Raw genomic sequence first — 25,212 nt, forward strand, 5'->3', positions numbered from 1 at the left:
TATATTGGTAAGGTTAGGTGAATGCAAATTTTCTATAATATAATGTTGCTATTTGGTCAGAGGGGAAAATAAATAGTGCGCTGATATACCTACTCATTTATTTCTCTGCTATAGTGCTGTCCAATACCAAATTGTTTTTTTTTTTTTTTTTGAGAGGTCTTTCTTTTCTAAGCTGCGGTATTTTTCAGTTCTAAAATGAATTAAATCAAGTTACGATATACGATCCAAAATAACCAAGGAACGCATAAGCTCTTCGGCAAATATTATAACAATTGAGTCAGGTTTAATCAATAAATTTAATTATGATGATGTAATCAATTTGTCAATCAAAAAGCTCGACGTAAAGGACTCTGTATCAGAAATATATTGTTAAATTTATATGTAATTTATATATCTTTTAAAATACTCTTGATTATAAACAATTATCAACAAGTAACAACTAATGTTTATAATAAAAATTTAACAAATTTTATGTTATCATCGCTTGTTTTCATAAATAAAATAAAGATTTATTTTTACGGGAGAGAGGGAGGTGAAAATCATTATGACCTAGATTAACAAATCTCTTAACATGGTCTGTGGTCATTGTAGTAGCAAAAACCAAATCATAATTTAAAAAAATTGTTTATTATTAGATTATTACCAAATTATGAATTATTGTTTTTTTTTACATCGTACATTTTATTGAAGTATATGTACTTCACCCACTCGGCCATGGATAATGTGCAATTTACCCGGGTAATTTACGAAATAAACGTTTAACGAATAATATTTTTTCTATTTATCCAATAGAATGGATAGTGTTCACCTTTCCTGGATAAATGTATGTACATTATCCGTCTCTCGTACTTAACACTTTTGTAATTATATTATAAAAAAAAACAAATTTCAGATATTTATTGAATTTCGATGTTTTCAATAATCAAGACTACATAAATAATAAATATTATATTTACGCATACTACAAATTAATTTTTCCTAGTAAACTTAGGACTCTAAATAGTATAATTAAAATGAATTAATAAAATGCTTAGTGGATTACAATATATTTTCTACACAGCAGTTTTAACGGTATTATAAAATTATTATAAAATGCCTAATATTCATGCTATGTATTAAAATATATTATGCTATAACGTAATTATAAATCAATTTCCACATTCCAATGTAATTTAGCTTAAACTCTGGAGAACATTTCTCATTTAACTACACAATATTAACGATTCACTTTAAGTCATTGTTCTAATTTATCAAAACAAATCCATAATCCATAATAAGGAAAAATTATAAGTAATCAAAACTTAGTTTATTGATGTTCAAATAAATTATTTCCCTGCCACTGCTCTTAAATAAAACCAGAAATTGATTTTCAAGACAGCCAAATATAGTAATAATTAAATTTAAAAAATATATATCAAATACATCGTTTCATTTATTTACTTATTGCAATGACGTATCATTTCTACGATACAAGAACATATAGGTATCGTACCTTAGTAGCCAGTAGGTTAAATACGTCTATAATAAGTGTATAATATATACAGAGTGTAACAGATAGAACTGACTTTTGGAATAACTTTTGTTCTAATCAATATTTAGATTTTTTTTTTTATATACAATTGTATAGTCACTTGCGCTACACATATATTATACAAACAATTATTTTTATTTTTTAACACTGGAAATAAAAAACTTAAAATTTGATTTAAATTTTTTTGGATACGTTCAAAATAGCCAATTTGTGAATCTGATTATAAGAACAATTTTTATAGTAAATAGTAAATACATTTATCTAAGTCAAATATTTTATTTTTTAGAATTTTCTTAATTATCAATATTTTTTTGATTAAATTAATTTGGAACGTAATAAATATTATTTTTTGGGAATTTGCTGACTTGAGTATATTTCTTAAATTATTTACTTTTCATATAATTTTAACAATTTTTGTCATACGTTTAAGTGGAATAATTTTTTTTCAGCAGATCTTTCTGTTACACCTTGTATATTATGTAAACCTCCTATATACAATGGTCAATGGATATACATTTTTTTATTACAGTAAATTAATGCATATACATTGAATATATTAAGCGAATGCAAACTAATGTAACGCGTATCTATATTGGCATGATTATAGTCATAGGACATAGACTATAGTCTATAATATTATACAAAATGAAAACCAAACGACATTTGTACAACTATTTTACGTATACATATTTATTATTACACACACATTTTTTTATTATAATTACACATAATATCATTGAGTATACTATATATTATTAGATAATATCAATAGTTGACATTCGTCTTTAGGTGTATAGTTATAAAGTTATCGTCCAATGTGGTAAAATAAACTACAATTTAGATATAATTAAGTCAGTATATTTACTGTTTCCAAAATTAAACTTAGTACCTACCTAGTTAGTTCCAAAAAAAAGTAAAATTAAAATTTTCAAATATTTTTCTATAATATCTTGAAGTCATTAATATTATAACAATAATCGTATTAAATATAAAATATAACTTTATACTATTATACATTTTGAAATATAGGTACAATCAGCTGCATTTCAGCATGCTATACAAAACAAAGGTTAACGACATGATACAGGACAGAGCAAGGCATATATAGAAAAGCTTATAGTTGACGGTCGACCGAACTCGACTATACCTATTTAATGGGCTTAGCAACGGTTCACTGGTGTGAGAAATACCTTTGGCGCCTCTAGACGATAAGTAAGCCGACATCACGAACTGTTGCATTTAGCGCAAATTCCGTGTAATCGTGTTAAAGTATTAAATACAATAAAAATAATTCAAATTGTTGGACTAAAATTCATCACATAGGTACACCAGATGTCCAGAACATATTATTATAAAATATATAAAATATAATTTGCATAAAATATAAATACCTATAAATAGCAAACCAAAAATGCTTATTAAAATATAATATCTCATTTCAAGCCTTGCCACTTTCACAATTCCTGGGACCCCCCCCTCCCCCCCAGGATGCTCAGATGGAAATGGTGCGTCTAGAACTTTTCAATGAGTTATCTAAAATATAACAATACAAATAAAAAAAATCATCAAGTAAGGGTAGTGTTACCACTGGGTGACTCCTCTCATCAAATAATCATGTATCTATTTTTTCCTATTACCACATATTCTTATTGTTTCTTTATTTTAGTATCTACTGAAGCGCTCAAAAAATATTTTAAACCAAATCGATTGGAAAACAACATAGTGAATAGGTACCTACGCAGTAGATATTTGTATAGCCTATATACTTACGTAGTGGGGAAGGATATCGACGTCAACCCGGGTTTATAATTAAAAAATGTTTGTATAAAAAATGTTTGTACGTCCTCGTGCAGGACATTGTTAAATTGTGATAGATTTATCAATTAACGTTGTCACATGAGGGTATATACGCATATACCTAATATTAAAACGGCCCGTCCTCGTGTTGCGATTAAAACACAAAAAAATGGAATATAAGCAGCAGTATAAACGTAAAATAATGAATAGACAATAAATCGCTAATATTGAACGTAATTTTAAAATTATTATTTTAGATTACAAAAGTATTGAAATTAGATTATTGCTTTTCTATTTCCATATTAAACAAACAGAAAAAATTATAATAATATTATGTAATATATAATATATTACTCACTCAATTTAATAATGTACCTTCATTTTTTTTTTTTATACATCACTTTGGCAAACTTATATTTTCATGAATTTAAATTTACAAATAATCTCTGTTATAGGTATACCTACAATATGCAATTGTTTAACATTCTTTTTTAATGTATAAAAACAGCTTTATAAGTATACCTATAGAAGATATAAACATTATAATTTTTTTAAGATTTTGTTTTTTTTTTTTTTTTGATAAAACCCATTAAATGATGAAAAACGGAATCGTGGGGAATATTGTTCATACTTCATAGTACCATGTGAATGAAACAATTTGTGCACATTACATGTACAATGAACATTCATAAGGGTAACATTTCCATTTGGATTCAGTGAAACTGTGAAAACAAAAAAAAAAAGAATAAAGAATGAAAGAAACTTAATATTTTAGTGAACGAAAAATTCCTTTGGGTATTTTCTTTTCACTCGTACAAATAACAAAAACATTTTTAAAGAAAACCTACCTAATCAATTAGTACCTACTTAATAATTAGCATTTTTTGCACTTTTTTTAAAATAACTTGAGTGCAAATAATATTAAGCATATTTTCAGTGAATTGTAAATTGTTTTAAAGTACGCCATAACCGCTATAGGTTCCAGAAAATCTTTATTTACTATTTTCTGAAAATAACAAATAAAACAAAGATTATACATTTATACCATGTCACGCGGACTTACTAAAATTAAACATAAGGCATATTACGCATAATTATACGTGAAACTAAAGTTTATTCAAAAGTGTAATTATTGCATATTTAAAATGTTAATCGACTGTAACCTAACAGGCCTTAATAATATATTTTGAATTTGTATTCCCAAATGCGTATTTTTTTTACCTCGTTTAGCTTATAAAAAGACCAACCAAAAATAAAAAATGGTAAAGGTATAATACTATAATGAATGTATTGAAAGACAAAAGTAATTGTATTATTTTACGTGGGTCTTGTTATTATCTAAATTGACTTTATTAGGTACTATATTTATATTTACAATAGGATCGACGAGATCTCATAACTATAAGATTGTAATACCTATGTCTAAATAATTTTTTTATTTCCAAACTCTATAGCTGTGGTCGATGTTGATTAAGTAACGGGGTGTCTTTAGAGGTATAATATTTATCAAGGTATTTATCTATATTTTGTGTACATCATATTTTGTGTTCCGAACTAAATGTAGGTAATTTTAGATTCTTAGTGGAACGATGAATGTATTGATTTTACAATGATGTGTGTGTGTTTTTTTTTTTTTTTTTTTATTTTTTTTTTTTTTGTGTCTGTCATCACCTTTTAGGACAGTAAAAGTGCTTGGATTTTCTTCAACAGTATCTTTTCTGATAGGAAAGTGAATCTAGTTGGTACTTTGGGGGTCAAAAGTAAAATTTTTCCAATAGTTTTCAAAAGCGCCGTGAAAAACAAAAGAAAAATTAAGGAAAAACGGGAATTTTTACGCAAAATCTGTTTTCGAGAAAATTGATTTTGGTTTTTGGTGTAACTTTAAAACGAATGACTGTAGATACATGAAATTTTCACTGGTTGTTTATATTTCCATTTTCTATACATGATAAAATTTTCAAAATATTTTGATTTGTTTTGAGCTGTTTACGGACAATTTCAGTTTCCAATTTAATTAGTTTTTTTTTTCTATGAATGTCAATGAAACTTTATTTGTTGAGTAAAAATACCACACAATTTTTTTGCACTTTGCAATGAAGTCGAAGTCAACTGCGTGACCACTGCACCACTCCGGCCCCAAATGTAGGTGTGTATACGTGAGAATAATTACCGTATAGTTTTTATTTATATGCTGTTTACGTAAAATAATAATTGCTAAAAGCCCAAAAATACTTACCATATTATATGAAAAACAAAGAGGAAACCTTATCACTCATTAAAAAAAAACATGAATAATAAAGTTAATTATGGTTCTTAGAATGCTTTAACTTTATAGGTTGAATTCATATTATATGTTTTTAGATATTATAATATCACTTATAAATGAGAATAGAAAGACAACATTTCTGATCACAATGATTATGGAAGATTATCCTCCACGAATCAGGACACTTAACATCACTCGTAACTGTGGGCTACTAATGAAAAATTGACAAGACATATTATGTAGGGAAATTTATACTAAATATTTAGGTACCTGCCAAAAGTAACATAATTTTTAAATTTATATATTTTTTTGAAACGTTATTATAGTTGGTTTTTAAAATCAATACCACATATAGGCTCATTAAATATACTAACTTATTAAATCTGAATACGTATTACGTAGTATAGGCCGTAGAGCCTAAGTACCACGCAGCATTTTTAGTTTTTGCGGTAATTATTGTATAATAAGTATAATTACTATATTGTATAATTAGTGGGCGCATAATGATAATCAAAACATATCATCGGAATAATATTATGCTACATGCGGTGTTTGTTCAGTAAACTTGAAAATTGGCGTTTCTCAGGAAACGACCCTAGCGACCGAGTACACAAACTTGTATACTTATTGGAATAGTTATATTAAGCCAGTCTACAGACAAGATAATTTTCGTACACATACCTAATATGATGTGAATAATAAAACAATAATCTAGCCACGTTTTAAAATTAGAAAATATCCATCATAAGATTTTTAACAATTTTTTTCATTAGAACTAATAAAATGAATTTACATCATAGTTGGTAAATAGGCATTTTAAAAACAAATTCGTTGCAACATGATTGAGAATGTCGACAAACGCAGCGCGGCATCTTCGGCGTCTAATCTTTCAAGTCTTTCGGAACGCGACATCGAGTACAAGCAACCGGTGTATTTTATACCAGATAAAGATCTTGAAGCGCAATTTGAAACCGATCGTCTTGATAGGCGAGATTCACAAAACTGTAAGTTGGACAAGATGGGAAAACAACAGTTCATGTCCATACCAGACCGTCGAGTAATTGATAGAAGCACATTCAAGCGGTTAAAAAACAAAGCTGTAGTAGTGACAGCGGAAGATCGACGAAAGAAAGTCGAGGACTTAATGGCCGACAGAGAGAGGCTGGAAAGCGAAAGTGCTGCCAGGAAGCAAAAACTACAGAGCTACGACGTACTTAGAACTAAAGGAAAACAACTTGCACAGGTCAGTGTCACTTAATATATAATACGTACCTATATATACATTTGAAACACTATATTTTATCAATGAATATGGTTTTTAAATAAATAATATATAGTTGTATACAGGGTTATTCAATAATATCATTCATCCGGTTCTATATATTTAACTATTTGAATGATTAGGTGTAAAGCTATAGATCAATGTATAATATATCAATGAATAAATGATACATTAAATACAATAAGATCGTATTAAAAGATATAGATTCTGGTAGGTACGATTATAACTCACAAGTGTCAGAAACGCTGCTTCGACCTAATGTACCAAGCAACGGATAAATCATTTTGAATAATCCAGTATGTTGGATGTTATTTTTAAAGATACCAGATAATTTAACTGATAAACAATACCAATGTGACATTCGAGAAAATTGTACTATAATATACTCAAATCAATTTTTATTATTTCCCTATACATTTTATATCATCTACATCACCGAGACAAGGGACTCTAGCGAATAAATTAGTTCAAATTTGCTACCAGAAACCACCAATTGAAACGCAATTGAAGATTGATGCATTTTTCTGCTATAAAATAGTGTCATGAGGCACAAACATAAACACATATCTGTACAACCAAGACATTTGAATATAAGCTTTGAGTATAACCTAAAACTAAATGCTTTTTAATAATAAATTATTGTTTTGAAATGCCTATAGGACATACGACTATAGTATAATAAAATATTATATTTTTTATACAATAATAATACCTTATTGTGATTTTAGTAAAAATTAATAAATAATAATATTAGATTATATAATACATAAAAGTCGATGAGTAAATATATTTATTTCAATGTCTATAGACATATAATATATAGGTAATACAAACAAAAAAAAGGAACAAAGTTTTTTAGTGAAGAATATAATGTAGGATGTACATGTCGTACATATCTTAGCATAGGTAGCTTAAATATAGTGTGAATATTTTTAAAATTCTATTGTATATAGATAGGAATATTGGCGTGATTAGATCGTGTTTGTGTGTGAGTGTGTGTGTGTGGTGGGGGGAGGGATTGAAACATTTACCTCCATCTAATAGCACAAAAAAAGAAATTTTTATCATAAGCAACTCTCAATACAACCATTGTAATCTGTATAATGTAAATTCATGTATAACAATTGCATCATAAATAATTAAATAATTTTAATAGAGTTATGTAAATTCGTAGAACAATCTGCGTAGACGTAAAATACTCAAAATATAACTTCAAAAGGTTATAACATTGAAACTAAGTCCTACCGACAAATTCTGCTTGCATCATTGTTCAATGTTCTTAACTCGGTGAAATATATAGATTTCCGAAAAAATATTTTTAAAAATCGGTTGGGAGCTAAACTGCGTCGTTATGCCGTAATTCAATATATCTGTGCAATATTGATCAGTGTTTATACTTTATTACAAACTAATATTATCTAGGTAATGTGTACAGCTAGCATAAGTAAATCGGCTTTTTGTGTATTATTTCTATAAAATATACTATAGTACCTAATACCTATAAATTAATTATATTTATAGTTAAATAAGTATATTTAAATATGGTTCACCAGTTTTAAAAAAAAACACAGGGGGCGGGGGATACGTTTTGCCCTAAAATGCGATACTAAAAATACAAATTGTATCACATTCGTCCTTATTTTAAGTAATTATTTATTATTAATAATAACAAGTGGATACACTTCTGCTTGAATCACTGTAATAGTGTAATAGGTGTGTTAAATTTGAAATTAATGATATAAAATGATTGAACAAAACGCATATCATTGCAAATCAATATATTGATCGTTTCACTCAAAGTCTAAAAGGTGTTATTATAAATCCATAACTAATGGTACAGTATAAATAATTATTATTCATTTATTTCTCAAGATAAAAATACTGGGCCTCACTGAGTATTCTCGTGTGGAGGCCCAAGAGTTATTATGTGTACATGAGTATAATTATTACTAGTATACAAGTCACATGTTGTATCATGTTTAAAAATTATTAATTATAAAATAATAAGTAAATATATTATGTGTAATAAATAGTATAATAAATATTAAATAATATTATTCTATACTGTGAAAATTGTTTCACTAAATTACACAAAACGGAAAGTGCATTTCGTTTATAAATATTTGTTTTGTTTTTCCACAAAGTGTACAAAATAAGTATCGATTTCATGAATTAGATATCCATTTAATGAAAAGAGGTATGGCTATTTCACTTAGTACAATTGCACATTTTTGTAGATAAAGATACCTATACTTAACAGTTGTATTTATATATTTTATTTTGTCGTTATATAGTTCATACGAAATTACAAACATTGAAACATCGTACCGCAGTATTATTTATTAAAATACGACGTTTGTCGTATGATAATATCAATGTGTTTAGGTATACCAAATACTAATGTTGTAACTACTGGAAGTTCAGTAATTTGAACTATAAAATCTTAAACTTAATATTAAAAAATGTATTTACCATAAATTTATTTAAAGCGATAATTTAAACTTATTTTACTAGTACTTATTTAGAAAAGCTTGAAAAATACAGAACAACTTGTTATTTTATTAACAGAAAATTATCATTTAAAATTATATACAAAAGAGACCAGTTAACAAATCACTGTTTGATAAATGATCGTAAATACCACATTAATTCCGACCGGCAAAGGCACTTTCTAATAACGTTTCGAAACTATTAGTCTACCTTTTACGCTTCCATCACTGTCAATTCCTGCTTACGTCCTTTTCCTAAAGTATTACGAACGTTATTTAACTTCGAAAGCCTATTACCTACGTTTATTCACCACTTTTTTTCAAATTCCAAATAAACCCTATATAAACACTATGGCCTTTACTGTATTAATTTGTTTTAATTTGACATTAATAATATATATACAGGCGTAATAATAATACCACATGATTTCAAACGAACTTAACAAATCGGATACAATATCTTATCGTAATTGTATTACCCCCAATCATGACGTAGGTAACGCAATATTACACAGGTTACGATATTATAATGTACATTGTACATATATTTATTATTATGTTTATATTCTGGTGCGGTTACTAGTTATATCGCTGCATCTTTAGCTTATTAAATACAACTACAAGTATACCTACCTGCTTAAATAATTACCTACTATTAACTATTATTTATAAATTTATATTATAATAGTGATATTATAATTATTAACAGTTGGACGATGAAGCAAATAAGAAGTCCAATTACCTTCTGGCTAGAGCACAACAATTGCGACAAGACCAAGAAGATGAAATAAAACGGTGCAACTCTCTGATATTAAGTACCAAGTGTCATGCCATTCGAAACGCTCAAATTGCCGAAAAACAACTTATTCAGTAAGTTAATTGTATAGGTACATCTAAATAATAACACTTATCACTTATAAAGGTATATTGATATACATTGGTATTTGGTATGTACCTAAGAATGCATTAGAAAAAATATCAATAATTATTTGACTAATTGTATACCTATAGACCTTGTTTTAAGAAACAAATTTTTGAAATCTATATGGCATTATTTAAAAAAATAATTGTATTTTTAAGCATTATAAAAATAAATTGTTGATAAACGTTATATATTCGTATATTTTTGTGTTATGCATTTGTGGCCCGATCTCCGGGGTGGTAAAATGTAAACAAATATTTTATACCTGTTACGAAAATTGCTTGTAAAGGGTTATTTTCAACAATGAAATATTTGAAAAACAGACTAAGAAATACAATGACTAATGATCATAGGTATTAAATATTATATGTTTATAAGTATCAAAAATAAAATGCTCATGGAATTAGTTAACAAATAACAATATTATTATAAATAGGATTAGCGGCTATAGCCTTTCGTCATTAATTTGTATATAATTCTTATTTATTGTTTCATCGTCATTATTAAATTTTAGCGAATTTATCTGGTAAGTTAGTTCGAATGTACTAATCGAAAGTATAATTTAAACATTATTATCAAATTGTGTTCCATCATGTTCCATCATGTTATCATGTCATGATATTAAAAATACAAATTAACAACATTTTTCCGAATATCATTATTTTAATAATCGAATTAATTTAGCATAGATACCTAAAATGCTCTAAAATGTTATCCAGTAAATATTAATATTATTAATAGCTAGTTATAATAATGCATCCAAAATTATAAATATGAATCTGCTGTAATATAATTATTGATTAAATTATAATATTACGATTCCTATTTCCTATTATATTTTTATTCAACATCCCAAATTCTTGTTAATGGGATTTATTTTTTACACATTACTTCATTTATTTGGTATATTCCCCGAATTTATAAAACATAAATATAATGGGAATTAATGGTTGAAAGTCTTCCGAACAGACATCTTAAACACTGGGAAAGTAGGTAGCAGCTAAAAACTTCACATTGCACGCTCATCTAGGTAGATATCCAAAGAGCAGGAAAATCTTTAGATGATCTCGCAAGCTACATACCTATCACATTGCTAAGTGTCTGCTTTAAATTACTATAGAACGTCTTATCATTAGATCCAAAAATATATTTTAAACATTTTTTTAATAATTAAATGTACATAGTTCATGCGTTAGCGATAGAATTTGTATAAATTACTAACACATTATATGTTTTCATAGGAAAGAAATGAAAGAAGAGGAACGTAGGATGGAAGAGATGATGGAACGGGAACGAGCGTTAGCCGCTAAAGAGCTCGAAAAGACAGCGGAAGTGGAGAGGCAAAAAAAAAAATTCCAAGCAGTTGAGGTGGAGAAACAAATAAAAGAGAACGAGATCGCCAGGGAAATGGAGTTGGCTAGGATGGCGGAGGTATTTGTTGTGTTTACGAATATCGGGGTTGTAAAAGAAATACGTGTTTAAAACAAATTTATAACTACATAATATTTTCAAATAAGTTTAATTTCCCCTAACGTAAATTGGAGTTTCGTGATCGCGTTTTTATGGAAAACGAGAAACTCACTTATACTTTCCGTTATTGATGCATGTATATACACAGGAAGCTATGATTCGAGCGGAAGCGGTGAACAAGATCCGGCACGACGAGGCTGAAAGGTACAAGGCGAGAATGGAAAAACAAGCACAACTACGCAAGGAGTACATGTTGCTCAACGCACAGATAAGAGATTCAAAAAAACTGGAAGAAGAGATGAATAACATCGAAGTGCTGCAGGTAACGATTGTATATAGTGGTTGGAAACGGTACTTAGGTAACTATATATACTACTTACGCCCTGTATATTATACATTTTCACATACAAGTATACAACTACAAATATAATCTATGGTATCGTCGTTGCCAAAACAATACTACATTTCCGCAAAAAAATAAAAAATGAGTTATGTGCATCAACATTTTCAGAAAAAAAACACAAAATTTAGTGTAAATACCACGTGTAATACACAAAATACAAAGAGAATATTATAAACGTTGAAACATTATCATTTATCACGTATATCCATTATTAATATTATTGTCAAAATACATCGTATCTCCAGGTTATAAATTATAAATTATTTTTTTAAAACATAATTTTTATAGCATAATTAAATAGAGGTTAACCTATTCCCGAAATTTGATTTTATAATTATTTTTTTATGTCTCCTGAAAAAATTACATTTTGGAGATCCCTACTATTGTTTTAGCAACGATGGTATATATTATACTATGTACCTATACCTACTTTCGTGTATAGAAACTATATTAGAATGAGAAATGAGGTCTGTAAACGTGTAAATACGCAAATAAAGGTGTGTTCAGCACTCCACATATAGTTACTCCAAGATTGTGCAATTGAATAAACATCTCTTGCAAATGTGTTGCTATACATTATGTAAATACCAATCACCCCAAGTGAATGCTTTTTATTGTCTGCAACCTACAAAGGCCATCAGCGTTATCAAAATATCGCATAATTTTATTTTAAGTTTAATTGATTGAAATTCGATTGTCACTATTATTACCCTGTCACAGATACAAGAGTACACGCGCAAAAAAAACGAACGAGAAATAGCGTTTGAGCGAGAGCTACAAAAGCAGAAACTACTGAAGGAAAAGTCTATTGCCAAGATACAGGCGAGTCAACAAGCTACATACGATTTGCGAGCCACCAAAGACGAGCTAAACGCGCTCAGAGTCAGAGACCAGGTAAACGCGGTACCCACGATAAAGATAAAATGTTTCTGAGTGATTACGTTTATAGCAAAAAAAAAAATATGGCAACTAAACACACAGGTCGCGCATAATAAGAAAATAATATATTATAGTGTTTAAAAAATGATATAAGGCACCAACCATAAATAGATGACTGGATGTACCTATAATAATTAAATTATTGGCACTCAAAATAAATTCCAAGTATTGCTACCGCTACTACGTATAATTTAAGGGGAGTATTGAATAAGCTCAAATTATTATTATTATTATTATCGTTAATGAGGTACACCGCACGTATATCACTAGTGAATAAGATAGATAGCCGACTTTTAAAAAGTGCTCCATTTTTAAGGAATTAATATAGGCTATTTTAAATATTTTAAAAACCAGTTCGTTCAATAATTTACAAAATTCAAGACGTTACAATAATGGTCCCTGCACGAGTCAGCGGCACCTACCATTGTTGGTTGAGGCGTGATACGAAATCAAATACCTACGGAGAAGGTTACGCTTCAATAGAAAACTAAATTTTCCCCTTAAAAAGTGCCAAGGCGAACACTTTGGCTGAGAAATATTGTTAAAAATAATTCAATGTATTTAAAACGAAAAAATAAAACGATATTTCGCAATAAAACTAAATAACTAATAAGTAGTCCTATTTTTATGGTGGAAATCGGGTTTCTAGGATTATAACCCGTTCTTCCCACTTCTTGCCCACTGTACTACACAATAATAAGGTCAATAATATGCGTGTATCTATTACCTTTTATTCAATAATAATATGCAAACAATGACTGTTGTACATCAACACTGGTTTAGTCGGCGTGACGGGCACGTAAAATGCGACGGGTGACTGGAAATATTACCCTCTCGGCGCTCGTACAATTACGGTAGGTATACAAATATTATATGAACAGAGGCACGGAGGTTGCGCGCTGATATCACGGTCGAGCAGTTAATACTGATTAAAAAATGAAAATAAATATATAAATTCCTTGAAAGTCAATATTTGATTGATTAACGTTTATCTTCATATATAGGTATGCACTAGGGGCGGTAAAATACTCATATGGAAGGGAGATATAGATCCTCCCGTACACTTTTTTTAAATATTTATAACTTATATTATATTATATTATAATATGTATAAAACGGTAACCATAAATTATATTTTAAATTATCAAATAGTCTATATATGTTAAAAAATCAGTCATATCCTCCCCTCCCTTATGACAAAATCATTTGAACACTATTGGTATACACCTAGTATATTTAATTTTTCTATTAAATAATACAATTTTAATTTTAAACTATTTCAGACTAGAAAAACTTAATCAAAATCTTGATGTATAAAGTGTTAACTAAAAAGTAAATAATTATTAATTTAAAATTTTAGTTCAATATATTCACAGCCTGGCAGCCTATTTTTAAATACGTTTTGTACACGAAAATATATACAACTAGGTAATTAATTCACAGACTCAATGAAAATGTTTACGATTTAACTGTCGCAATTCCTTATTCCTAAATAAACAATAAAACGTACGTTCCAACAGTGTACAATGCACGTGTTATTAACTTAAATCCAAATGATGGTGATGCATGTACCTACTGTTTTAGGTAGGTAGTAACTAGTAGGTACTAATTTAGTAATATGTATTTATGTATTTTATACTCATTACTTGTAATTATAGCTCCTATGTGGTACATCTATAATCAAATGTTTATTAATATTTTACGATCGCAGGTAGAGCGTGAGTGGCGCCGTAAGGAACGAGAAGAGGCCATCAAAAAAGTGGCAGTAGAAGAAGAACTAAACGCGACCAGGCGCAAACAGATCGAAGACCAAAGAATAGCGTACGCGTTTGAAATTCAAAGAGAGAAGGATGAAAGCGAAAAAATCGCTAAACTAAACATCGAAGACATTAAAAAGAGTAAAGAAATGGACGAAAAAAATAGAATGGTAAATAATATTATTATGTATTGTCAATGGCAATTTGCCATATTAGTGCGGAGTTCCTAAGAAAACGGGGTGATTTCTATATATGATGAGACTATAAGGACGGAGATCTATAATTATTTTACTTGGTGAAATTAATAATAATACATCTTTCTATTTTAAAATACATATTTTGTAAATTTAATAACTATTTCGCTTATAAGTTATAGGTAGGTACCTAATTCACTTATAAACTCATGATTATTAAAACGAAATAGGTAAATAACTAAACTATGCCTATTCTATATAAATATATTTTAATAGGTATTTACGTAATAATGTAATAATGTAATATATATTTATATAATATATAATATGTAGGTACTACTGTACTAGGTACCTACCTATATCATATTATTTATTTTGTTCGTTGTTATAGAGAGGTGAACCATTTGCGCAAATACACAATACTTACCTCACCTATAGGCTATATTACATTACCGTATAATTAAATATATACTTATATATTTTTATTTTTAATCATCCTCTAAAACCATGAAAATATGTATAAAGTACGTATTTATACATATTATTTAAGCGCCATACCTATTATATAAAAAATACCTAAATATTTTCAAAAATTACCTAATCGTAACTCCAAAATTGATAACACTTAAGACCTAAATTCTAATATTATATATTACCTACTGTTTATGTACCGGCAGAAAATCGAAGCACATCGTAGAAACCTATTAAAACAGATTAACGATAAAGAACAAGAAAAGATACTAGAAAGGAAAAGGTTCTTCCAGGAAGGCATAAAGCTGAAACAAGAAGAGCTTGCCAGGCAAAAAATGTTACGAGATACTATGTACAATAAAATCGAGGAACTCAAGTAAAACAATTATTATTATAATAACTGATACACAGCTGGCATTTATTTCCACATCGTTTTGAATAAATAAACGATTATAATATGATTTCAGGATGCACAACGTACCGGAAAAGTTTGTTCAAGGGATTGTGAGACAACTCAAGTTACACAAATAATAAGATACTTTCGACGATGCTAATATTTCCGGAGGAATTGTTTTCTTAATAAATACCTAATGCGTCAGCATATTAAAATAATTCCCATCGCACGCACTTATCAACTCATTACTAATGTACCCACACCTCATATGACATACTATTATACCTACTACAATAGGCACGTGCTAAACGATCGTGTAAGTGATGAATTTCACACTCAAAATGAGATTCTCGGCGACAGCTAGCCTAATGGAGTTCTCGTGTAAATTATTAATATATAGAGTAGGTAGGTACCGCGTACGAATCGGTTTCGATTGAATGATCACAAAATATTAGATTCCGTAAGCTATTCTTGCGACAACACTATGATATAAATGTGTAATAGTCGTTATTTACCACTGGAACAAAATTTATGGAAACTTAAAATGTCATAAGTTCACTGCGGTAGACTTGTCTCGAACTACAATGTTACGTCACGACTACGTGCTTCGTATATCCAATACTTTCCGTGTTAAGACGTTCAATGTTTAAAATAATAACTTAAGCTTAGCATGATCATCTACAAAAAATACTGCTATGTGTTATGAATGATTATACTTTGGATAGGTTTGATCTAGAAACTAAACGAATGAAATAGAATCATTAGGGTTTTAACCAGGGACTAGAACCTTGATGATTTTTATGGTTCCGGTTCCTGTTCGGTTCTCAGAAAAACTAAAATTTAGGTTTCTATTTCTTTTCGGTTCTTCAAAAATTAAAATGTGATACCTATTTTGTTTTATACTTACGTAAAAAAAAATGTACAGTATAAGTATCGGTTCCGGTTTTTAAATTAATTTAAATAAGGGTTTCGGTTCCAAATATTCAAAGCGTTCCAAAACCGGTTCTTTTCGGTAAGGTCCCAGTCCCTGGTTTACCATATTATAGTATAGTAGTAGTACTAACTATCACGGTATCTAAGTGTATTTCAATTTATAGTTTCTTTAGTATTTTGTGTTGTAATAGATAGTAGACAACAATTTATTATAATAGAATAAATGAATAAAATCAAATACAACTATGACAACATTAAATTAACAAATTATTTAGCTTAATGTTTTTTTTTACATCTCGTTTGAAGATGAGAGACAGAGATAGAAGATTATTATTGTGTGTGAATTATTACGTGTTATTGTACACAATATTGTTATGCACCTATTATCAATGTAAATTATCATTACTTGGTATATCGCACCTCTGGAAAAGGTTGTCACAGCTCAACATTTTTAATTTTGAGAAAAAGTGACTTCAAGTTTAAATTTATGATATTTGAAAGAGTTTTTTACCTATGATTTTGAAACTAAAAACTTAAATATACTTGCAAAGATACTTTACAATACGACTTTTTCAAATATTATTCTCTCAAACCCAAATTTTTTTAAGTGCAAGAATGCTATATTTTGAGATGTGACTGTATTGTAATCAAAAATTGATTTTAAGACAGCCATATAATAAAATATGGCACTATTGCATTTCATAATATTGTCTGTGGATGCGACATTACAAATTATAAAATGCAATACAGCCACAACTCTAAATATTGTCGTTTTGCACTCAACATTTCACACGATAATTAGATTTTGTTTACTGCAAGAGCGCCACAAATCGAAATAAGGCGGTCTTGAATTTTGACTCCAGTGATTAATTGAATAAATTCCAATAAGTAAACTGCTATAAAGTAAATATGGCTCTCTTGCTTTGAAAATTTACTAAAAAATTAATATTTCAATACTGACACCTATTTAGTGACTAAATGAAAAATGATATTATTATTTTATAGAGCTATTTTTTCACCATTCGAAAGTAGTCATAACACAAAACTGATGAATTTCGAGTTTTGGCAGTCTTGTTCTAAAGATGCGACATTACAATATTTAAGTCTACATCATACATTTTTTACAGCCACCTTATAGGCAATGCCACTTTGATAATGTATTATAATATATGGTATGCAATAGATAGAGGCAAATGCCTTAAATAATAACTAAATCTCTCTTAAATACAAAAACGTAACAGATTATAATATACGCACATGACAGCTGAAAAGGTCTAGGCGTCTGTACTCCACCTAACCTATGGATGTACTCCGATGTAGTATTGTAGTTTTATTAAACCATAGTAAATTGATCTATATGGACATTTAGTCTAAACATAGTAATACCACAACAAATTTCAATTAACACTTATTAACAATAATAATGTCTTCCAAAAACAATGAAAAAAAAAATATAATTTAGTTTAATATTTTAAAAACTTCTAGAACTTTTTCATAATTAACACTATATTATGTTTGATCCTGTTCAATAAACAAATTTTTTGTCACGCCTGCACCGAAAGTTTGGTTTTCGACCACGGTTGAAGCGTTCGAAAGCAACCTTTTTCCGTCCAGCGGGCGGAAAAGAGGAAATCCCCAAAAGTGCCAGCCGCCGGGCGCGTAACCCCTGCACAACCAGAAACTAAAATGTATACCTACCACGGTCCTTGCAAAACATAAACCTTTGGTTACATCTTAAATTTATAGTATAACCTCCTTGCATGACGCATAAGCATTTAAACATATTTTGTAGAATAGTCTATAATTGTTGCATAGATCCCTGCATAACCTTTTCCATGAACGCAGGGGCGTGACAAAAAATAGTACGTGTGGCTCGCGCGGGAACGCCATTTCAGTCTTGGGCGAAATGCAGCACTCGCCTACGGCTCGTGCCGCACACAACTGAAATGGCTCACTTCCCGCCCTTGCCACACAATATACTATAGGAGTAGGTCCATCTAATATAGTAATTTGTAATTTTGTTTTGACAGTAAGACACTGGGAAAAATATTCTGTCTATCACAGCAAGTGAGCCTTTTAATTCGTTCTTCACATTATTTATTGTTCACATTGGTAGGATTTTACATTTTGGGACTGATTTGTGGTTATATAAGACGCTAAGTACCTATACCATGTCAGTATTATGACAGAACCAGCAACCAAAGTTGCTACCAAACCAGTAACCAGTCTTATCTGTTATCATTAAATATATATTATATTATATACCGAAGTACTAAATGATATAATAGTATTATTTACTATTCTGAGATCGCAAACTAGAAATATTTTTAAAAATAGTAAATTAACGCCAATGAATACGCATGGCAATCATTTAAAGGATAAGTTATGTATGAAACTTAGTAAGGGATGTTCAGGTTCACACAAAGCAAAAATAAAAAGATATAAAAAATACATGTAGTAGTATATTCATGTATTCATAAAGAAAGAAACAACCAACACATACAGTAAATTTAAAATTGCATTCTGTGTGGGTATTGATTATTCCTTAAGCCAAACATAGATGAAAGGTACAAGAAAAGAGATTTCTTGTCTTTGTGTTGCTTGAGGACACTCAATACCTGTGCATCTACTGTCTTTTGATCAGACTTCCTTTTTTCACTTGGTCGGTAGGTCTAAAAATTAAAAAAAATGTTTAGGTAATATTGAAGTTTATCAATATAGAGTTCAACTATAATACCTTGGGCTTTTGAACAAATAAGCTTTTGCTATCATTCTTCTTAGGCTTCTTCTTCAATAAAGTACGCTTGAAGTACTTGTCGTCAACTTCTTCAGGGATCTTAACACTCGAAATATCCAACTTTGTCTTGGTGGCAATAACATGACCTTGGTGTACACGTCTCATCGGGATGGCATTCAAAATAAATGGTCCAGTGATCAAAAGTAAACCAGTATCAAGTGTTTTCAACAAGATTGCGCGTTTACCCTTGTGAACACCAGTCAACAAAATTACAATTGTTCCGGGGGTCAACGATGGACGGGTATTGCGCTTATGGTTCTTGAATAAACCACGAGTCTTATGTTTCTTCGGTCTGTAAACATAAGAATATTTTTTAACCATATGAATATGAATAAATTTCACATTACACATAAATATAAGCTCAGTTAATCTATTATCAGTAAGTCTACTTAATTTTTATTAATTTATTTGTATTACATGAATACTTCATACTCTCAATTCACAACTTTGCTTTAACTTTACAAAATTAAGTCTTAAGAAAGTAATAGATCAAATTCAAAATTAATAAATGTATCACTTATTTGTGTCCATTTTGTATAGATTTACATATATAAGGTGCATAAATATAAATGAATATGATTTATGAACTTTCTTTAGCACAGGAATACTTCAATGCATATAACCTGCGACTCTGGTTCAATTTTTTATTGAAAATTATAATTTTTTGTTCCTGAACACATCTCAAGAATTTTAATGCATCTACAAAATTAAGATTAATTAATGTATCACTTATTTGTGGCCATTTTGTATACATTTACATATAAAAGGTGCATAAATATAAATGAATATGATTTATGAACTTTCTTTAGCACAGGAATACTTCAATGCGCATAACCTGCGACTCTGGTTCAATATTTTTAAATGTATAAAATTCTATAAAATTATCTTTTTATTGAGTTGAATATATATCAACAGTTATTTTAAAATTAATAAATGTATCACTTATTTGTGGCCATTTTGTATACAATTACATATAAAAGGTGCATAAATATAAATGAATATGATTTATGAACTTTCTTTAGCACAGGAATACTTCAATGCGCATAACCTGCGACTCTGGTTCAATATTTTTAAATGTATATAATTCTATTAAATTATCTTCTTATTGAGTTGAATATATATCACCAATCATCTTAAAATTAATAAATGTATCACTTATTTGTGGCCATTTTGTATAAAATTACATATAAAAGGTGCATAAATATAAATGAATATAATTTATGAACTTTCTTTAGCACAGGAATACTTCAATGGGCATAACCTGCGACTCTGGTTCAATATTTTTAAATGTATAAAATTCTGTAAAATTATCTTCTTATTGAGTTGAATATATATCACCAATTATCTTAAAATTAATAAATGTATCACTTATTTGTGGCCATTTTGTATAAAATTACATATAAAAGGTGCATAAATATAAATGAATATAATTTATGAACTTTCTTTAGCACAGGAATACTTCAATGCGTATAACCTGCGACTCTGGTTCAATTTATTTTTTATAATACTCTAATGAACAATTTATAAAATTTGATACACTATTTAGTTTAAAATTAATCCCTTAATTGTGTCAGTTAAATTTAAAACTATTAGCTTCTTGTAAAGAAGTAAATATTAACCATTTCAATTTGAGATTTACAGCTGATGGTTGATTATTCTTATAAAAAAATTGTTGAATGCTCAATTTTTCCAATATCAAGGCAAAAGAATCTTTGATTGAAATGTAAATTTAAGTCATCAATAATCTACAACTTAATTGCAATCGATTGCAATAGTTCAAATATATAAAAAGAAAAATGTATTGAATTTTATTCATGTTTAATTAGTATATAAATTACTGGTAAAAGAACCATTATTTTTATGTCCCATAGCAAATATATTTTTAACTCTACTACCATTTAAAATGTTTTAACTTTTATTAGCTTCAGAATATAATTTTTAATATTGGAGAGTTAAAATTTTAAATAATAGAATCTAATATAAAATGGTGTTGAAACTGATGCTGGGAAATTAATTAATTTACCTAAATGATTGATTTCTATAATTACTATTCATTTTATTTAGTGTAAAACATGCCAATACAAACAAGAAAACAACTTTCAATTCATTTTTTTTACTAGGATTAGACAAATATGCTACATTTGTCAAAAAAAAAAAAATCCTAACATCCAAAATGGTGGAATAAATTATGAAGTCATTCAAAATGGATTGTTAGACAAGATCATACTAGTGTTGCTGATATACAAAATTAATTTTAAATCACCTATTTGTGTCCATTAATTATTTTATAAACGGTGCATAAATATAAATAAATTTGATTTGATTTATGAACTTTCTTTAGCACAGGAATACTTCAATGCATATAAACTGCAACTCTGGTTCAACAACTACTCAAATGTTTTGAAAATGTTTTAAAAATAATACCAAAGTTGTTAAATAAATTGAAAAAACATCAATTACCAATTAAGTATATTTTGATATTAATGTTTTAGTTTAGGAATAGTACCTTAAATCACAAAAGGTTTTAATAAATGCCACATTTACAGAACACAGTCGAAATATGATAGAAATAAATATGTTAATTTCACAGCATCAGTGGGTTATATAGTAATAGAGCACACAGACAATAAGCACAGCATTTGATGTGACATGTAAACCATCAGTGGCATTGAATGTGTTAGCAACAGAGAAAAATAAATGTTTGCATAGGGATTAGATTAATCTACAAATGATTTACCCGAGATTTAAATTAATTAGATTCGGTCTAAGATAATATTTATAATTACGTTTTCAATGTTGGGTAATATGCCTTGCGTTTGACAGTATGTACTTCACGGGTTTCACCATTCTTCTCACCCTTGATCGGCTTAACAATTATGGACTTTTTTTTTTTCTATAAAAATAAAATAAATACTCGAATAAATATTAATTTAATGTAAGTTTTGAAAGTATAAGCAAATAAAATAATTACCGGAGTTTCATTCAGTGGTTTTCCTTCCGCTTTAGCCTTAGCTATCAACTTAGCTTCAGTTGGTCTGTGAACGAAACGCCATGTTCCACTCTTGTAAACCACTTTCCATGTAGCGGTACCACTCAACAAATTTTGTTTGGGTTTTTTCTTCAGGGTACCTGCTGCTCTAGCCTTCTTTTTTGTTTCAAATTTGGCCAAGCTCTTAACTTTGCTTGGCCTTAACTTCTTTTTTGCAGCGGAAGAATCCGACTTAGCAACTGCTTCCTTAGCCTTAACCATCTAAAACAAATATAAAAAAGTTAATACATATGTCAAATTCGGAAAATTGTACAAAAAATAATTAATAGGTAAACACAATAATTATTTGTGGAAATATTATTTCAATTTAGTATAGCAAAACCTATCTATCCTAACTCTAAAGAAAACATTGTTTACTCATTATTTGTTCAATTTGAACTGCATTATGATGATAATAGGAATTGTCAGGACACAAAATTGAGTATAAATAATCAGTACCTTGGAGGTTAAAACTTGTTTTCCCAAAACCTTTGTATCATGAAGTAATTAATATAATTAAAAAACCAACGTACATGGTTAAGCCTACATTAAATGATAATATTATGTATGTATGAAATTTTAGTATATATCGTAAAAAACTACATTTTTACAGATTCTGGAAGGTACCCAATCAACCCAAGAGGCGCAACAGTCCAAATCAAAAGAACGAAATGAGATTCATACAATGCCGGTGAATCTCGATTTGTTTTTCCTTCATAGGTATATAATGAAGTTAAAAAGTGATAATATCAGGTTAACAATTAATGTATGTTTAATACAGTGTAAGTTCGTTTTACTTATTTACACATAAATGTACAGATATATTAAATAGTAACAGAATATTAATTCGGTAGTTCCGCAGCACAGCGAATCCTAAGTTTACGCAACGGTTGGGGCAAGTCGATTTTTCGGGGGAAAATTTTTTTTCACATTTTACAAAATGCCCATTTTCACAGACGCAGTTCGAAACCATCGTAATTAGCAAAACTTTTAAGATCGAACAGATTAGAACGGATAAAAATGGGTACTTACTTTACTGGAAACTTGATGGAAGTATAACACTACGTTAACAGAACACTCGGAATAAAAGAGACAGCGTTTGGAATCGTTATTTGGCTAGCGAACAAGTTACGAGCATTGAGGTTATTTCTTTTAACAGTGTGGCCAATGTCAGCGGCGAACAATTTCGTTTCCCGCCCATCGTCGGACGTCCGAGAGTATAAAATATCCATTATTCTGTACACAAGCGTGTGAAACCATTGAATATAATTGTCTTCTCCGTAACAAACAAATTTTGTTAGGGCAGTTAAGGCTGTCGTAATTAAAATGGCGATAATTATAATAACGACGATGGGATCCACTTTCGGTAATTGGCTGTAGTTTTCGTACCGCCAACTATGCAAGCTCTGTTTTACGCATGATTACTCTTATCAAAATATTTGTTAACAATAACATCTACAACTTTTTGTTTTGATATTCTCGAAAACAAACCAAGACGGTAAGACGACGTGTTAACAACTACTGTTAACGCGAGATGTCGAGTGATCATCTTCGGTGGCTGGTGTTTTACTGATTATAAGTAGGTGTTATAATGATATATTACTACTATTTACTTTGTACGTTGTAAGTGACAACTTGTAACTAGGCAGTGACTGTCTGTATTGTTTATGCAGCGGACGCCTGCAGTGTACACAGTTGTACGTCATGACGTACATGTAAAACGTACAAAATACACTTAGTGGACCAGAACATTTTTACTTAATTAACATACCGTTTTATTTATTTATGCAAATCTATATTTTAGATAATATGCTTGTTGCATTCGTCAGCACGTCAGACGGGTAAATTATCTTCTCACGTAAAATGGGTCAGGCTCACTCGGATACAAATAAATTACACCGCAGATGCATAATATTATGAATTTCAAACATGGTCCACGCCACGGTCCGCTAATAGTTTTTATTTAATCAATCGACTTACTCTATAAATCGATCAAAAGATTTCAAAATGACAGACTACTCAAGATTTGAAGACGATATTATTGTGAACTCATATCATGCCCAATCGCCTAGTAAGTTTTTCTTTTTTCGTATTCATTGCTTATACTACAGTATAATATATTTTTATAGACCGCAATGGAGACGTACCATTAAGTATTAATGATTCAGCAATACCAAATGAAGATGGTGAAAATATAGATTTAAGAAATCACTTTGACGGTCGCCTGGATGTGATATTTAGTGATGGTGATCGTAGAATAGATGTAAATCAATTTTGGGAGATGAACTACCATGAAGCATCCATATTTCTAGAAGTAAACTATTTTAGTGATAGAGTTTTCAACTATTCATATATTTAATGATCTACAATTATTTAGGAAGGAGAAAATAATGAAAAATTTGATTCTCATCCACATGAACCCGAAGCTCTTCCGGCTTACCTATTGGTACACAATGACTGGTACTATGGAATGGATTTGGCTACATCACTAGTTTTAATTATTCTAGCGTTTGCAGAGGATCCAGCTACACCACCATTT

General features: G+C 29.2%; 3 protein-coding genes across 4 annotated transcripts in view; 2 read left to right on the top strand and 1 right to left on the bottom strand.

The window, feature by feature from the left end:
* Window positions 1–6,089: 6,089 nt before the first annotated feature.
* LOC100575055 (cilia- and flagella-associated protein 45-like) lies at window positions 6,090–17,472 on the top strand. The gene is made up of 8 exons (XM_008184700.3): window positions 6,090–6,837; window positions 10,075–10,235; window positions 11,529–11,718; window positions 11,906–12,079; window positions 12,881–13,054; window positions 14,811–15,026; window positions 15,728–15,897; window positions 15,989–17,472. Exons 1-8 carry the CDS (start codon window positions 6,433–6,435, stop codon window positions 16,050–16,052), a joined length of 1,554 nt encoding a protein of 517 aa, XP_008182922.2. The 5' UTR covers window positions 6,090–6,432; the 3' UTR covers window positions 16,053–17,472.
* Window positions 17,473–19,290: 1,818 nt separating this feature from the next.
* LOC100164050 (60S ribosomal protein L6) lies at window positions 19,291–23,759 on the bottom strand. The gene is given in 5 exon segments (NM_001293512.1): window positions 19,291–19,520; window positions 19,586–19,937; window positions 22,432–22,538; window positions 22,617–22,895; window positions 23,706–23,759. Coding segments are annotated over 4 exon segments (900 nt in total). The 5' UTR covers window positions 23,706–23,759; the 3' UTR covers window positions 19,291–19,358.
* Window positions 23,760–23,908: 149 nt separating this feature from the next.
* The window catches only part of LOC100168826 (two pore calcium channel protein 1), a 7,789-nt gene continuing 6,485 nt past the window's right edge, over window positions 23,909–25,212 (top strand). The window contains exons 1-4 of one of the 2 annotated variants that reach the window (XM_029491572.1): window positions 23,909–24,252; window positions 24,478–24,744; window positions 24,803–24,987; window positions 25,051–25,212. The exon at window positions 25,051–25,212 is cut by the window's right edge and continues 1 nt beyond it. In XM_029491572.1, the coding sequence (XP_029347432.1) occupies window positions 24,681–24,744; window positions 24,803–24,987; window positions 25,051–25,212 (411 nt within the window). In that variant the 5' untranslated portion in view covers window positions 23,909–24,252; window positions 24,478–24,680. Of the gene's footprint in view, window positions 24,253–24,477; window positions 24,745–24,802; window positions 24,988–25,050 lie in introns of those variants that run through there. The other variant, XM_029491573.1, reaches the window with a different exon arrangement.

The sequence above is a fragment of the Acyrthosiphon pisum genome, chromosome A3 (genome assembly GCF_005508785.2).
Source record: "Acyrthosiphon pisum isolate AL4f chromosome A3, pea_aphid_22Mar2018_4r6ur, whole genome shotgun sequence".
NCBI lineage: Eukaryota > Metazoa > Arthropoda > Insecta > Hemiptera > Aphididae > Acyrthosiphon > Acyrthosiphon pisum.

What these genes read in the sequence shown, in the direction of transcription:
- LOC100575055 (XM_008184700.3), top strand. Translation starts at nt 6,433, where the DNA reads ATGATTGAGAATGTCGACAAACGCAGCGCGGCATCTTCGGCGTCTAAT. An exon ending in AAGGAAAACAACTTGCACAG is followed by an intron (nt 6,838 to 10,074) that starts GTCAGTGTCACT and finishes AATTATTAACAG; the next exon opens with TTGGACGATGAAGCAAATAA. An exon ending in AGTTGGCTAGGATGGCGGAG is followed by an intron (nt 11,719 to 11,905) that starts GTATTTGTTGTG and finishes GTATATACACAG; the next exon opens with GAAGCTATGATTCGAGCGGA.